The 17676-nt window shown below is 39.0% G+C and overlaps 1 protein-coding gene across 1 annotated transcript in view; it reads right to left on the bottom strand.

Moving 5' to 3' along the window:
- LOC133541084 (EMILIN-1-A-like) overlaps positions 1 to 17676 on the bottom strand; it is a 103755-nt gene that overhangs the window by 22068 nt on the left and 64011 nt on the right. The window contains exons 5-9 of the mRNA XM_061884175.1: positions 15961 to 16134; positions 13862 to 14929; positions 9926 to 10229; positions 5228 to 5467; positions 4895 to 5143 (exon numbers count right to left, since the gene is read on the bottom strand). Of these exons, the coding sequence (XP_061740159.1) occupies positions 4895 to 5143; positions 5228 to 5467; positions 9926 to 10229; positions 13862 to 14929; positions 15961 to 16134 (2035 nt within the window). The remainder of the gene's footprint in view (positions 1 to 4894; positions 5144 to 5227; positions 5468 to 9925; positions 10230 to 13861; positions 14930 to 15960; positions 16135 to 17676) is intronic.

The following is a 17676-nucleotide window of genomic DNA, read 5'->3' as shown; positions in this document are numbered from 1 at the left end:
TTGGCACGCCGAACAACACCCAAATAGACCTGAAGAAACCGTCCAAAACAGGGCTATCATGTATGCAGTACTCCAGCCACCCTACAGGGGCAACGGTGAAGCATATGTGTCACAATGAAGCAAGAGTGGGTGTGTAAAAGAAGATGGCACTATCAACCCTGAATAAAATCTAAATAAATCGCGAAAATCGGTCTCTTAACCGCGACTGGACAACAAAGTATGAATGTATTAAACTTGCGGACTTTGTAATGTCTTTAGTGTTCGTGGTCATGTTGTTTTTGGCTGTTTGACTTTGGCGATCAAAACTGGTTAAATGTATGTAGCACTAAATTTGACTAGCAGAGGGCGATAAAGCTATACATTAGGCTCACTCATGCACGTGTTAAACCACGTGTGCAATTTTTGCTGTGTGTTTCTATTTTATTTATGTAACATACACAATGGACATTTATGTAAAATACCCAATAGACGTTTTACTTTTGTAATGTTTATTATTTCAGTCTTGGAAACCTAAATAAAGGAAGACGTAAGAAAAAATTAAACTGACGAAGAAAAGAACAATTTAAAAAAAGGAACTTCAATCATCAACTAGATTTAGCTTTTGTTTCTTCATGCTGTTAACTATCTGTCTAGCTACACATGCTGGAAAAGAGTAGCACGTGCAGAATAATGAATTTATTGACAGTGCAGTGTGAAAGCTGATTTGTTGATTTTGTAAATAACTAAACACAGACTCAAAGGAATATAACCTGTGGAGGCACTTTTTAAAGAAACATCCACATTTTGATGTCAGGCCCCTGAGATCTTGGGCTCTTGAATGTGCGGCCCTCTTCATTATGTAGTGAATCGCCCTGGTCTACATGGAGGCTTTTGGTATAAAATTATGAAGTAAATTATAATGAGGGTCTCTGCAGGCTTCAACAAGTCAAGTTTAAGACATTTTAAAACCATATACTTTAATTTAAGACCATCTCACAAACTTTCGGACAAAATAACACAAGATATCAAGGAAAATCAGAGGGCCAGAATTAATTGTAAGTATAATAATTCATTTACTGCTCTTTTACATTGGGAAACAAAATGGTTTAACAAAATAAATACCCCAGAAATGTCTCTATTGTAAACCAAAATACCGAGGTGAAGTCGGACTAAGTAGGATATCACTGAAGACCTCGGCCATCTTTTTGGCAAGTGGAACCCTAAATGGTGACACAATTAATTTATGAGCCGTGAGTGAGTCATCAGTCTGTAAAATAGTGAACAAAGTCTGCAAAGCAATATGTAAACTGAGAAAGGATCACATCAGGTCCCTCGATGTTGTTAATAGAATACAAAAAACAACTTTCTGGATTAACTGGCATAGTTGATGGAAGCAGAGTTTGAAACCCTTGACCGCCTGAATTTGCAGCCAACATATTAACCATTCAGCCCATTCAGTTGTACTGATTGGACATTTTCTTCCATGCATCCTTAATTTATTTCGGCTTCTAAAACATGATCTTAGTTGTTGTTGATTCCCTTAGTCTAAATCTCTGTAATATGGAACTAATTAATATTAATCTGCAATTAAGTGACATTTCAGAAAGTAACTAAATTAGTGTGGATTATCTAAAACAGAATATTTTAGTCGTCGTTTTATTTAGGCTCTTAATGGGAAACCCGGATTATATATAACTATCATAAGGAAATTTATTGTGGACTTAAGAAAAGCATAATTTAATTTGTATGAAACAAAATTATGTAGATAAAACAGCAAAGGTAAGACAACATTCATTGTCATAAACACTTGTTTTTGCCCTGTTTTGTTTTCATTCAGAGATAGTTTTAGTGGTAGAGGAATAATACTTGCAGCTTTTCCAGTAGCTAATGTCAGAATTAAGTTGGCGAGGTTTGTTAATCCTATGAATGTATAGAATTATTAATTACATACAGTACAGGCCAAATGTTTGGACACACCTTCTTATTCAATTTGTTTTCTTTATGTTCAGTACTATTGACATTGTAGATTGTCACTGAAGGCATCAAAGCTATGAATGAACATGTGGAGTTATGTACTTAACAAAAAAAGGTGTTGTGAATGGGAAGGTCGGTCCAAACTTTTGGCCTTTTCCGTACATTATCAATAAACAACCTCAAGTTGGAAGTTTTTCAACTCTAATTTAGAGGACTATTTACCTATCTGCCAAACTAAATTCCGTCATTCAGGGTGGGCAGACAAATAGTGTTATTGCATCAGAGATGTAAAAAGTGCATCTTGGGTTACATTTAGTAATAAAACAAACATACAGTCGTGGTCAAAAATGTACATACACTTGTAAAAACCTTAATGTCATGGCGGTCTTAAGTTTCTAATAATTTTTACAACTCTTATTTTTTTGTGATAGAGTGATTGGAGCACATACTTGTTTGTCACAAACAACGTTCATTAAGTGTGGTTCTTTTATGAATTTATTATGGGTCTACTGAAAATGTGACCAAATCTGCTGGGTCAAACAGCAACATACATTATCAATTTTGGTGATGTAAAAATGTTACAATCAAATCAAATTAGCTACATGGCACGGCCTCTTAACTTCATGTGAGTGATTATGATTGACGACACCTGTTGACTTCTCTGAACCCATTTAAATAGGGCTCATGTAATGCAGTCATTAGACTCGGTTACAAACGCGACAATGGGAATGTCAAAGGAACTCAGCACAGATCTGAAAAAACGAATCATTGACATGAACAAGTCAGGAAAGTCACTTGGAGCCATTTCAAAGCAGCTTAAAGTCCCAAGAGCAACTGTGCAGACCCTTGTTCGTAAGTATAAAGTGCATGGCACAGTTTTGTCACTGCCACAATCAGGAAGAAAATGCAATCTATCACCTGCTGTTGAGGGAAAATTGGTCAGGATGATCAAGAGTCAACCGAGAACCACCAAAAAGCAGGTCCACAATGAATTGGAAGCTGCTGGAACACAGGTGTCAATGTCCACAGTCAAGCGTGTTTTGCATCGCCATGGACTGAGAGGCTATTATGCAAGAAGAAAACCATTGCTCCAGAAGTGACACCTTAAAGCTCGTCTAAAGTTTGCTGCTGATCATATGGACAAAGATAAGACCTTCTGGAGGAAAGTTCTGTGGTCAGATCAAACACAAAATTAGCTGTTTGGCCACAATACCGAGCAATATGTTTGGAGGAGAACAGGTGAGCCCCTTAATCCCAGGAACACTCAAGCATGGTGGTGGTAGTAATATGCTCTGGGCCTGTTTTGCTGCCAATGAAACTTGTGCTTTACAGAGAGTAAATGGGACAATAAAAAAGGAGGATTACCTCCAAATTATACAGGACAACCTAAAATCATCAGCCCGGAGGTGGGGTCTTGGGCGCAGTTGGGTGTTCCAACAGGACAATGACCCAAAACACACGTCAAAAGTGGTAAAAGAATGGCTAAATTAGGCTACAATTAAGGTTTTAGAATGGCTTTCCCAAAGTTCTGACTTAAACCCCATTGAGAACATGTGGACAATGCTGAAGAAACAAGTCCAGGTCAGAAAACCAACAAATTTAGTTGAACTGCACCAATTTTGTCAAGAGGAGTGGTCAAAAATTCAACCAGAAGCTTGTAGATGGCTACCAAAAGCGGCTTATTGCAGTGAAACTTGCCAAGGGACATATAACAAAATATTAACATTGCTGTATGTATACTTTTGACACAGAATTGGTCACAATTTCAGTAGACCCATAATAAATTCATAGAAGAACCAAACTTCATGAATGTTTCTTGTGACCAACACGTTTGTGCTCCAATCACTTTATCACAGAAAAACAAGAGTTGTAGAAATTATTGGAAACTCAAGACAGCCATGACATTATGTTCTTTACAAGTGTATGTAAACTTTTGACCACAACTGTATATATTTTTAGTGTAGAGCAAAATTCTGTCATGTAACAAAAAAAGAAGTGTTGAAACAAAGAAATAATAATAACAAAAAGATTTGTCTTTACGAAGCTCGCTATTTGTGAACTTATTGAATTTCCAAACTTGCAAATCGAGCCTAATATTCCTCTGTGTGCAAACCATGTCTGTGTACGAATGCTCCAATCAGTCATTCATTTTACATGCCTGCCATGCAAAAATCAGGGCTCATCATTGTAACAGAGGCGCAGACTTCAACTAACGTTTTACTTTTCTAGTCACTTCTCAACGCCTCAGTGTGTGTGGCCTTATTTTTCCCATATTGACACATTTTACTAAGTCAATATGAGTTCGATCAAGCCAACAGACCATCATGGCAAAAAAGAGGGAATTGTTGTCTTGGTTCTTCTCTACTGTCTTTTATAGTAACAGTAATTAATTACAGTATGAGTCATTTGGAAATATTGGTTAAGGTCTAATTACTATTGTGTAAATGTCCTGAAGATTAGCCTGCAGAAGACGCTTCAAAGTGGTTGTATTTGCAAAGGTAAATAGTGTCCTTTGAAATGATGTGTGTCACAATACAGAATAGTGATGTACCAATATGAGAATTTTACATCACTATTATTGTGACCAAAATGATCACAGTCATCACTATCATGACAAAAGTTTAGCTAGCATACTTTGGCTGAAAAGTTAAATGTACAAAATTGTTTAACTTTTTTATTTTTTTTAAAATACATGCATTATAGCTAATAATGAAAATTATACATTTACGCAATTTTTATGTTTCGGGCATACCCCTGCCACCACAAAAAAATTACCGTTCTTAGGGAAATACATATCGATGATGATTGTTGATTACAATTAATATAGCAATAAAGCCAGTGCCTTAAGAGGGGAGAGAGAATGGATAGTCACAACTATTTGTACTAGTTAGTTCAGAATGACTATAACACAATGACTATAGCATTGCAGTAAAGTTCACACCTTCCTTGATCTTGTGGATTGAGTCATAGACTCCGTCCATCCTTCCACAGACACCTTCAAGTTTGGATAGCCTCTTCTCGAGCCCATCACTTGATCTCTTGCAGTCTCCCATCTCCACTAGCAAGGTGCTCTCAAAACGTCGGACATCCCTGTTCATCCCATTCAACCGGTCCCGATTGTCCTCGATGTGTTCTGTCACCTCCTGTTGGATTTTGTCCAGTTCAGAAATAATCTTATCCTTGGTGTTTCCTGTCAGGGGAAAAATGATCAAGCTGCATGACTTAACGGAGAAGGAAAACCAGAGATTGAAGACAATGATGAAAATGAGCTCACCCAGGTCGGTGATGACGCTGCCATGTTTGTGAACAGTGTGTTCTAAACCCTTAAGGGTGTCGTTTATGGAACTGAACGTCAGGATGACCTCAGACAGTTCACCCTGAAGAGTCTTCAACTGGATGTTGTTCATGGAGCCTCCGATCACACTGTGACCATCTAAAGGCCTCTCGGCATCCAAACCATGTCCATCTGCAGCTCCATTTGCACTCGTCGAACCGCTGCTACCAGAACCACCACCTAAACAGTGGAGAACAAGCTGAATACGCAAAAAAGTCACATCAAAAACATTCACCTTCTTATCAACTCTTTTAGGTGTTTTGAACATTTCATAATTTTTTAATAAACGGTTAGGCAGGGAATTGCCGACTGCATACTTTTTGTGTTGTAAAACAGTGGTCGTTTGATCAAAACTCTCAAAGAAGTCAACTTGATGTCCTCGACCAACAACCTGACTGTTACTTAGAATGTATTATCCTTTAGCTACTTTGTGTTTCCAATATACATTTATTTTCATTAATTTGCGATACCACTTATCTTGTTTAGGGTCATTTGTTGGCTGGAGTTGATCTCAGTCGACTGTAGTGGGTGGTGGTGGTTAACCAATGAGGTACACCCCTGACAGTTCATCAGCTGATTACAGGACATATATACAAGCAGGCGTTTGCACTCACATTCATGCCAAAGGACAATTTACATTAGGGGTGCAACAATTCATCAACAATGTCTAATACAATTTGTTGCAGACAAATTAATTTGTCAATAACAGTCGGGGACGTCATCGCTTGTCTTTTTCCGAAATCAAAATGACCAATGAACACCAGCAAAAATATGAAAATTATGGAAACTTTACCCTAAACACATCAAAAACACAAATAACTTGCTCAATACGCAAGAGTCCTTGCTTTTCATAGGAGTACATCTGTCATGTGGGGAACATTTAAAGCGGAGGCATTTATTTCATCGGTAGGAAGGAGTCTGTGATTTTAGTTTGATAGTGAGCTAACAACAGTGAGATGCAGTTGGGTGAAACATAGCTTTAACTCTTTAGCCAAAGTACGCCAGCTAAACACTGTGTTCAGCTTCATCCTCATCATTAAATGCTCTGTTTTTTTTGAGGAAGCTCCATTCAGATGAGGTGTTTGTTTTTATTGCTGATATTTTCACTGTTAAAATAATACTTTGTTTTAATCAGCAGTTTGCCTCTGCCTGCTTTAAAATAAACATGTTTGATCGTAACTTTTATCATTTTTTTATTATTAAAGATTTGCCAGTTTTGGTAACTATTCCTTATACATTTTTATAATGTGACTTGCAGCAGCACAATGGAATTTTCTTTAAAGGGAGGAAACGCTACCAGAAACATACCAGCACACATGATGTGATAACTTTGAATGAATGACAACTTTCCAATCCCCTTCAAGCTGAACGTGAAAGTACACCAGCAGCAACAGCAACGTCGGCAATACTTCAGGTAACCAAATAGTTAACACTGCCTATCATGTTAGCACATCATTGTAAAAACAGTAAACATCCCATTCAAACTTCTCACGCAATACATGACGAGACAGCATCTGACTGGCTCAAAGGGTGCACACCTCCTCCCTGTCTGAGAGGTTTTCTACACAGTGGTGAAGCTGTAATTAGTCAGAAAGATATTGTATCCTTCCTGAAAAAAACGATATTCTTACATTTTTGCAACATGATGGTCAATGTTCATAGTTATAGTTATATTTATAGTCCCAGATCTACTGGACTTGACTTGTCATTGGGGGACATAGTTTTATAAACTTTTAAGTACTGCTCCCCTCACCTCCCAGGGGGTGAATAAGGGGATGGGTCAAATGCAGAGGACAAATTTCGCCACACCTACTGTGTGTGTGACAATCATTGGTACTTTAGTTTTACTCTAGCTCACATCTTCATTTTAAAATAACTCATTTTATTTAACATTTTGTTTATTTTTACAGTCGAGTATTATTTTTATTATTATATCACAATTATTTTCAAAATATTTTTTTACTGGGGAAATGTCAGACCCTTGCACTTTAACGAGGCTGTAGGCCTCTTAAGGCCTCAAAGTTGTGTTTTTACATCCACATCTAAACTAAACAAAGTTGATTCCAATCAAACTGCTTATTATCCTTTTATCAAAGTGAGAATCGAAAAGGGAATTGTTGAATTACCAAATCGTTAAGTCTAATCAAAAATGCAAACAGAATCATGAAAATCCTGTCGATTCCCATCCCTACAGATGACACACACATATGCAGCGAGGAGGTGCAACTACAACATTTCCCCAACCCCAAAGACACATTACGGAAACCTGGAAACGAGGTAAGCATCTGAATCGCAATGTATCGTGACACACAAAGAAATTTCTGTTAGTACAAACCCCAAAACCAGTGAAGTTGGCACGTTGTGTAAATCATAAATAAAAACAGAATACAACGATTTGCAAATCCTTTTCAACCTATATTCAATTGAATAGACTGTAAAGACAAGATACTTAACGTTCCAACTGCAAAACTTTATTTTTTGCAAATATTAGCTCATTTGGAATTTGATGCCTGCAACATGTTTCAAAAAAGCTGGCATGAGTGGCAAAAAAGACTGAGAAAGTCGAGGAATGCTCATCAAACACTTATTTGGAACATCCCACAGGTGAACAGGCTAATTGGGAACAGGTGGGTGCCATGTTTGGGGGTAAAAGCAGCTTCCATGAAATGCTCAGTCATTCACAAACAAAGATGGGGTGAGGGTAACCACTTTGTGAACAAATGCTCGAGCAAATTGTCGAACAAATTATCAACAACATTTCTCAACGAGCTATTGCAAGGAACTTAGGGATTTCACCATCTACGGTTCGTAATATCATCAAAAGGTTCAGAGAATCTGGAGAAATCACAGCATGTAAACGATGATATTACAGACCTTCGATCCCTCAGGCGATACTGCATCAAAAAGCAACATCTGTGTGCAAAGAATATCACCACATGGGCTCAGGAACACTTCAGAAAACCACTGTCAGTAACTACGGTTTGTCGCTACATATTTTAAGTGCAAGTTAAAACTCTACTATGCAGAGCCAAAGCCATTTATCAACAACACCCAGAAACGCTGCCGACTTCGTTGGGCCTTAGCTCTTCTTAGATGGACTGATGCAAAGCGTAAAAGTGTTCTGTGGTCTGACAAGTCCACATTTCAAATTGTTTTCGGAAACTGTGGACGTCATGTCCTCCGGACCAAAGAGGAAAAGAACCATCCAGATTGTTATAGGCGCAAAGTTCAAAAGCCAGCATCTGTGATGGTATGGTGGTGTATTAGTGCCCAAGGCATGAGTAACTTACACATCTGTGAAGGCACCATTAATGCTGAAAGGTACATACAGGTTTTGGAGCAACATATGTTGCCATACAACCAACATTATCATGGACGTCCCTGCTTATTTCAGCGAGACAATGCCAAGCCACGTGTTACAACAGCGTGGTTTCATAGTAAAAGAGAGCAAGTACTTGACTGGCCTGCCTGTCTTCCAGACCTGTCTCCCATTCAAAATGTGTGGCATGTTATGAAGCGTAAAATACCACAACGGAGACCACAGACTGTTGAACAACTTAAGCTGTACATCAAGCAAGAATGAGAAATAATTCCACCTGGAAAGCTTCAAAAATTGGTCTCCCCAGTTCTCAAAGTGTTGCTAAAAGGAAAGGCCATGTAACACAGTGGTAAAAATGCCCCTCTGCCAACTTTTTTGCAATGTGTTGCTGCCATTAAATTTTAAGGTAATGATTATTTGTCCATGGTTCTCGCCCGGAAAAGGGTGGAGTGCCATCTCCGGGTTGGGGAGGAGAACCTACCCCAAGTGGAGGAGTTCAAGTACCTAGGGAAGAGTGGATCGTGAGATCGACAGGCGGATCGGTGCGGCGTCTTCAGTAATGCGGACGTTGTACCGATCCGTTGTGGTGAAGAAGGAGCTGAGCCGGAAGGCAAAGCTCTCAATTTACCGGTCGATCTACGTTCCCATCCTCACCTATGGTCATGAGCTTTGGGTCATGACCGAAAGGATAAGATCACGGGTACATGCGGCCGAAATGAGTTTCCTCCGCCGTGTGGCGGGGCTCTCCCTTAGAGATAGGGTGAGAAGCTCTGTCATCCGGGAGGGACTCAAAGTAAAGCCGCTGCTCCTTCACATCGAGAGGAGCCAGATGAGGTGGTTCGGGCATCTGGTCAGGATGCCACCCGAACGCCTCCCTAGGGAGGTGTTTAGGGCACGTCCAACCCGTAGGAGGCCACGGGGAATACCCAGGACACGTTGGGAAGACTATGTCTCCCGGCTGGCCTGGGAACGCCTCGGGATCCCCCGGGAAGAGCTAGACGAAGTGGCTGGGGAGAGGGAAGTCTGGGTTTCCCTGCTTAGGCTGTTGCCCCCGCGACCCGACCTCGGATAAGCGGAAGATGATGGATGGATGGATGGATGATTATTTGCAAAAAAAAAAGTTTCTCAGTTCGAACAATAAGTATCTTGTCTTTGCAGTCTATTCATTTGAATATAGGTTGAAAAGGATTTCCAAATCATTGTACTCTGTTTTTATTTATGAATTACACAACGTGCCAATTTAACTGGTTTTGGGTTTAGTATTTTTAGTTAAGTACATTTTATTTGTGTGACTTAGTGCTCTGATGAAAGCCTCTTACATTGACTGGTGCACCGTGCGACATCCTTTCGCAGAAGGTGAACTTCATCCTGTAAGTGGGAGCAGATCTGGTTGCAGGCACCCCCAGAGTCCACACTAAGCTGGAGTCTGTTCAAGTGGTTCTGCAGGCGGCCCAGTTCATCTTTGGATTGGTTCTGCAGCTTCCGTAATTCATCTTCCACCGTCCCACAGAGTAAACAGTCTTGTCCGAGCAAATCCACCTCTGTCACAATACGGTTGAAATGTTCACCGTGATCACCAGTCAAAGCCTTAATCTTACGGACATCATGGCTCAGGTCCACTACCTAAATGATGGAATGATTTCATGTTAATATTCATGTCATCTTGTCTTTGCGAGTTACGTTTATTTGGAGATCTGAGACTAAATCTATTAAAACGTATTATTACAATTACGTACAGTAATTATCAGGAGTAACTATCAGGAGTAATGACATTTGAGTCTGCTTAAATCGGAGCTGAACTCAATTGGGCTAAATGTGTACGTCAACATGTTGGCATATAGTATATCCATGCTCCAAGTTTAGGTAGCGCAACATGATGACGACCAAAGAGATGCACCGTTTTACCTCAAGACTTTCAGGCATGTCGAAATCAGTCCGGCACTTTAGGTTGCGGGGGCAAACAATTATTAGACCCGATTCGAGTTGATTCAATCTGCAGTTAAATATTGAAAATGTCTCAAATATGTTACAAAATACTAATTGACTTAAATTTTTCTCTTCAACATTAAACCTTTTGAAAGTGAAGGTGTATTTTTATTGGAACTTGCAAACTTGAAAATTGCATACATTTTTTTTTTAAATTACAAAATAATATCAGTCAATATGTAAGCTATTATTCTGGGACATTTTTGTTAGCGCAGTCAGACAGGATTTTATGCACAGCAAATTTTATTGTTTACTTCTTAAACTTTCATTTATGTCTAGCACTTGAATTCCGCTACAAAGTTTTGCAAACTCTTGAAATCAGGGGTGGCCTGATAAACATTTCTGGCCCCTGATCCTGATTCTATTTAGCTTTAGCGGTTAGTTACTCGTGTCATCTTGCTTGGTTTGTACGTGTGTACCCATTCATTTTCCTCTAATCCTCCAGTGATAATGGTGCATTAAAGATAGTTACGTTTATTTTCCGTCACGGTGTTAAGAATTGGTATATTATGAGTGGCTTCCCCATGACATGCTTGTTAATCTTGCTCTGAAATTTAAGCCGGTGTTTTGGCAAAAAATGCATCCTCGCTCCTGGAATTCACGAGCCCATCTCCGTCCAGCATGTATATAACAAGGAATATTGAAATGTAATTGTGTCTCCCAGAGCATGCCTCCCTTTTGAAGGAATCTTTCACATGCTCATCTGCAGCTCTTCAGCTGATCACCGCACAGTTAAAAACCCCTGCTAAATATCAGCCCCGATACGATCCACATCTCCAGTTGAGAGTGATGTATGGGTATGATTTTTTTCATCACATGTTCGCATCTCTGTTATTGTAAACGAGAAAGTGAGGATGTCTGTGTGTTGCTAAATATTTAAATAGGCCTGGGCGATAAATCAACTTTACCGATAAATTCAAGTTTTTTTTGCAGACGATTTTAAACATATAAAACAATGTTTTTCTCTTCTTGCTCTGGCATATTTGTGCACCCAGGAGCTTCTACCCTCTTCCTTATTCTCTGAGGGAAATTCACACACACAGCACAACATGGCTAATGCTATCGCGTACAAGAGCAATACGTTTGTTCCAATGAAAAGAATAGTGTTGTCAGTGGTTTGGTTTTGCGGCAACAGGCATGGAACAAATGACTCCATGCTGCAAACGTGGTTTAAAAAAAGGCTTTAGCACAAAAAACTTATTCCAGCATCTGAAACAAGTATTCAACTGAGTGGGGGAAATGGAACTTTTTAAATATCGAACAAGAAGATAACAACAAACAAACTCCCGCTAAAAATAAGCTTACCGTAGTGATTCAATTAAAAAAAGGTACCATAAGAAAGAAGCACAGTGGAAAACCCACTAAAGTGGTCGCTCTGCACGTCGCTTAAGATGTTGTTTCCAACAGTGGAAACGCCTGCGCTTATTCACTCGCTAAACTATAGAGACCTCCCAATGCTACATTTTTATGTACAGGAGTATTGTATTAGATACAGAAGAAACAAGATTGTACTTTATCGATCTCCAAAGCTGGACTTAATGTTTTATTATTACATTTTTGTTTACATAAAGAATTTTATTCTATCCAGAAGTTTTGGTTCCCATGTGAAGCTCCGTATTGAATAACTTTATTTGATTAGGACAATGCATGTCGATAAACAAATGAGCAAAAGCATCACAGTAAATATGGCAGAATTATCTACAATAGTTAAATATCATCTGATAGTTTTTTGAAAATGATTTTATACAACATCCAATTTATGTCTGTACGTCTAACTTTATAAAGATTATAATTTTGCCAATACTAAAATGCAGTGTGCATTTGAGTGCTGCAGAGGGACAAATTCGATTGAACAAAATTGTGCGGGGGAACTTTCAGGAATTGGGCAAAATTGCAAGGACGCGCATAATTTGTGGGGAATTCCTTAGCTGGTGTGAATTGGCACCGTCACAACATTGCGAATTCCAAGAAAACTGCTATTTATGCCTGCTCTGCCTGTTCCCCAGTGCTCGAGGATTGACTATGTTAGGGACCTTACGCTGGATGCATGACTTCTCCTTGTTTGGGTATAATAAAAACTCTTACTTGCACGTCGTTCTCCTGTTTCATGCATCTTGGGGTCACTACTACTGAAGCCATGCGAGTTTCCGACAGTAATTAGTCAATTGTTACTGCCTAAGGCCTGCCTGACTTTAAAGATACTGTAAATACTTGTATTTTACTACATTAGTTCTTCATAGGGCACACCACGTTTTTAAATTGTACATTAGACATTTGCATGATCACTTATAAGAAGAGGAAGATGTGACATTTTGCAGAAAAAAAAATCTAGATTTGCCTTGGCCCCAAAAAAAGGTTGTACAAAAATTCAACCAACCAAAGCAACATCAACAGTTTATAAGGCAAAATATAATAGTAAACACAAAAGTAAGCAAGAGTTGCATAGGTAAACATGATTAGCTAAACATGCTACACTACACACTGTAAAAGGATACAAGAAATCATGCTAACCTCTTAACAAAAGCTCTTCAATGTAGTAGTCAGAGATGGGCAAATCAGTACAAATGTTGACATCTATGATACCAAGTATAGTATCAGCATATGGTCAAAACTGCATTGATTAGATTCATATTTTTTACTATGACAATATATATATATATATATATATATATATATATATATATATATATACTTTTTATTTATTTTTTCTACCTTTTTGTTATTGTTGGACACAGGAGGACTTTGAGGGCAAAAGCAGAGTAATTTTTTTGTTTTTTTTGTTAGGTTATTTTGCTCAACATATTGTATGTTGTAAGAGAGAATACAGACATAATCCTGATATGTGATTGATATTGTTACACTGCCATCCCTTGTTTTTGTCCGTATATGATTGTGAAGAAAAATTTGATCATTCACTGATCTTGAAAATGTGAAGTATTAACATTAGCACTGGTATGGTTAATACTCCCTCTGCAACGACTTGGTATTGGATCAATACTTATACTAAAGCTAAAGTCTAGTATCCAAACAATAAAAGAATAAGTGCTTATTACGTAAAAAGAAGTGTAGATAGAACCATGTTACAACATGTAGATTAATAAAAATTTTGAAGAAATTATAAAACCAGAAACGATGCAATATGTTACTGCATATATCCAAATTAGAAGCCTTTCTAAACCGTTATGCCAAATAATAGTTTATTTTTGCCCATGAAGGAACTAAAAGCAGAAAACTTTTTCTCAGTAGTTCAAAATAAAGGTTATATTTACCTTGTCATTAAGAGTGTCTCCAGACACAGATAGGTCTTTGATTCTCGTGTTGAAATGTCTGATCTGATCCTCGTTGGCGACCACTCTCCACTCCAATGATTTCTTTGTGAAATTATCTCTTCCTCCTCCGAACTCAGATGATCCTTCTCCTCCTCCTATTGTCACACCTCCTTCGCCACCTGCACCAGTGCCACCTCTGCCTCCAACTGTGCCACCTCTGCCTCCACCTGTGTCACCTCTGCCACCACCACCACTGTCACCTCTGCCACCACCACCGCCACCTCTGTCATCAGCGGTTTCACCTCTGCCACCACCAGTGCCACCTCTGCTACCCCCTGTGTCACCTCTGTCAACCCCAGTGTCACCTGTGCTACCATCATTGATGGTATTTCCTCCTCCTTTTGCCACCGAGTCTCCACAGCCACACTCCTTCAGCTCCCTATTCAGGAGGAAGGTAGTGTTTTCCAGCTTTGATAGTGTCTTGTCATGCTCGGCCACTCTCTGCTTTACAAGCCCCACGTCCAGCTCCACATCTGCGATCCTGAAGGCCTGATCGTCGAAGCGGTCCAGGAACACAGTCCTGAGGTCAGCGAGGTCTTTATGGAAGTAATCCTTCAAATCATTTTCCAGGTATTCACAGCTTTGCTCTGTTTGCTCCATAGTGTTATTGACCCGCCGTTCCAAATCTTTCAGTAAGTTGTTCAGTTTATCTTGTGTTACTACCAAATCCCCTCTGCCACCACCAAGGCTACCTCCGGCACCAATTTCCCCGCCTCTGAAGCCTCCGTCCTTATCACCGCTGCTACTTCCTCCTCTGAGCACATTGTTGAGGCGGTTTTGAAGAATATCAAAGTTCTCGGCCCCTGTGCTGATCTTGCGCTCGGTATCTGTGATGCGGTTTCTAAGATTGTCGATGCCGTCACAGCATTCCCTTGAAGTTGCCACCTCCTGCCGCAGCCCATCAATGCCCTGCCGATGACGAACATCCATAGCATTGAGCTGCTTCTCCAGAGCCCGGATTCTTTCACGATCTTCCCGCTGCTGCCTTTGTAGGTCCTCCACGCCAGCCTGAACAATAGTCTACAGTGAATTTACGTCTTATTTATGTACTGTATTTTAGGACCGTAGGGCACAGCAGATTATGAGGCCCACTGCCGATGAGCGTGTCTTTTCAATTCTATTTTCATACAAAAGGCGCACCGCATTATAAGACACATTAGAGGGGATGTATTAGATATATATTTGTTTTACTCTTAAAACACTTCCTTGTGGTCTACCTAAAATGTAATGATGGTTATTAGGTCAAATATAAAATTTGGACCAAATAACCATTCAACTTCGACAGCGTCTTCTCTCCGTCATCTTTGTAGTACCGGTAGTTTTTTGCGCTTCCGTAGAGTCTACTGACAGATATAAGTTAGAACTGCAAGCTACTTTATGTCAGAAATAGAAAAAAAAGTGGAGGATGAATGCCCCATAACAAGAAGATAGAGAAAGAGTAAGCTTGTCGACTACTGCGCGGACGATGGCAGACGCGTGCAAATTTTGGAGACTTATGCAGATCCCAAATACACATCAGCAGCTACCAATAGGTAAAAAAAAGTTGGTATGATATTGCAAAACAAAACACCAGATAAAATATCTTCTAATAGGTGCCATTTTGGGGTCCTTGTACACACACCATAATAATAACCGTATTTTGAAGCACAGTCCGCCTGACTACGGTAGCCGTAATGTTCTGCATTCCATCAAACGGTGCGGCTTTGGAGCTTACCAAAGTTGTATCAAAACATTTTTACAGATTGAGTGCAGGTGTCAACTTGCAGTCTAGGTGTATCTCGTATGTGTGACTACCATTTACTAGTCAGACTTATCATAACATCATGTACCAAATAAAATCGTTTCGAGGTCGGTAAGCACAACCACAGTACGTAAATTAGGTGCACCGGGTAATAAGGTACACTGTTGCTTTTTAGAAAATGAAAGGATTTTAAGAGCGCCTTATAGTCCAAAAATACGGTACTTCTAAAAAAACCCAATACATATGAAGGGTACAAGCAAGAATATAGAGTGTATAATAATAACAGTAAGAGTGATACCTGACAGGAAGAACATGATAGTGAAACTCTTCTCTCCAGCTCCTTCAGGATATCTTCTTTCAGCAAGTTTAGGCTTTTTCCACTCACACCTCCTCCAGGAAGACCTCCTTCCAAATCATTACCTTTTCCGTTTACAAGGTGGTTGTTGATACTGACCAGGGTTTTATCGTGAGCCTGCACAAGAGCAATAATAAGAAGACATGTAACTGAAAAATGTCGTAATAAAATAATATTGTTAATAATATACAGTATAAATTATGAAAATTGTGTTGGAAACACACACAGAAGTGGGAAGATCAGACAAAAACATAAACTGAGACAAATGCATGATGTTGTTGATAATTTTAAAATATTGTGTGATTCAGTTTTTCAGCAATTATTTTGCCATAATTTTGCCTGTTTTTTTGAATACGTCTCAAGTTATCTTGTGGCCAAAAATTACAGTAGACATGAAATGGAGTGTCCAGACAAATAATCTCACGCATTATGACTTTCTTTTTTATTGAATACTTCATCATCCTCAGAAAAATACTTACGGTGTTTGGTCTTCTGATCATGTTGGAAAACTGCTTCTAAATAGCTATCTGTACAAGTGCAAAATTTCCCCAATCTGATTTAAAACTGGCTTGATCGGAACTCCAATACCAGTGTTAACATGGACATTATACAAATTGATCGGTTCATGCGTTGTTGTACTCTGGTGTGTTAACATGTTCCTCATCCAAACCAACCTCCACGCCATTGAAAGACAAGTTCGACAATGATCGATCTCCTATTAATTCATCTAACAAACAGTAAGACTGAAAGCTGGGAGGTCAGAACCACCTTTACTGTATAGACCAGTGGTTTTCAAACTTTTTTCACAAAGTACCACCTCAAAAGACACTGGGCTTTCTAACTGCCACCATAATGACCAACATTAAATGACAGTAGTGTAGTAGACCTGCATACTAATTAAAAACAAGGCAGAGGTTTTATTTAACAAGCTTATTTATTAGTTTTGGCCACTGTAACATTACACACAGTTTAAACAGTAACATTGTGTTTCAATATTTAATTAAGTGATTCTTTGGCATTCCACTAGAATGAGCCTGCATACCTTTAGCGCTGCACCTACTACAGTTTGAAAATCACTGGTTTAGACTATTAGCTTGGTAGTAGGAAGCCGAATCCAGGGGTTCTTTTTTGGTCGATGGTTTCAGTGAAATAATTCTCTGTCTGTCTCAGAGGCAAAAATATGTAACAATATGTGACGTTGCACATATGCACAGTGAAGGTAATATTCCCCAAACCACAAAGACAGGTTCAAAATAGGTGTGTATATGGACATTGTTCGGAATAACATTTGATATACACCACCCCACTTGTTCAGAATTCATTATAATTTCGAATGAACCGTATTGGATCAAAATCTTCTCATCGACGTGTTTATACAAAGCATTTTTAATTTGATTGGGCCTTTATTATGATTATTTGGGTCAATTTAAACAAGGCTAATGTTGTAATTCATATATCCGATACACCGTAGCTCCCCAGTTCCAGGAGTCCCAGGTAATAAAATTACCACCAACATGATTAAAAAGTTTACATACACTTGTAAAAAAACATAATGTTATGGCTGTCTTGAGTTTCCAATACTTTCTACAACTCTTATTTTTTTGTGATAGAGTGATTGGAGCACATACTTGTTGGTCACAAAAGACATTCATGAAGTTT

The sequence above is a fragment of the Nerophis ophidion genome, linkage group LG02 (genome assembly GCF_033978795.1).
Source record: "Nerophis ophidion isolate RoL-2023_Sa linkage group LG02, RoL_Noph_v1.0, whole genome shotgun sequence".
Classification (NCBI taxonomy): Eukaryota; Metazoa; Chordata; class Actinopteri; order Syngnathiformes; family Syngnathidae; genus Nerophis; species Nerophis ophidion.
The sequence above is the reverse complement of the archived record's forward strand: the minus strand, read 5'-3'. Positions and strand labels throughout refer to the sequence as shown.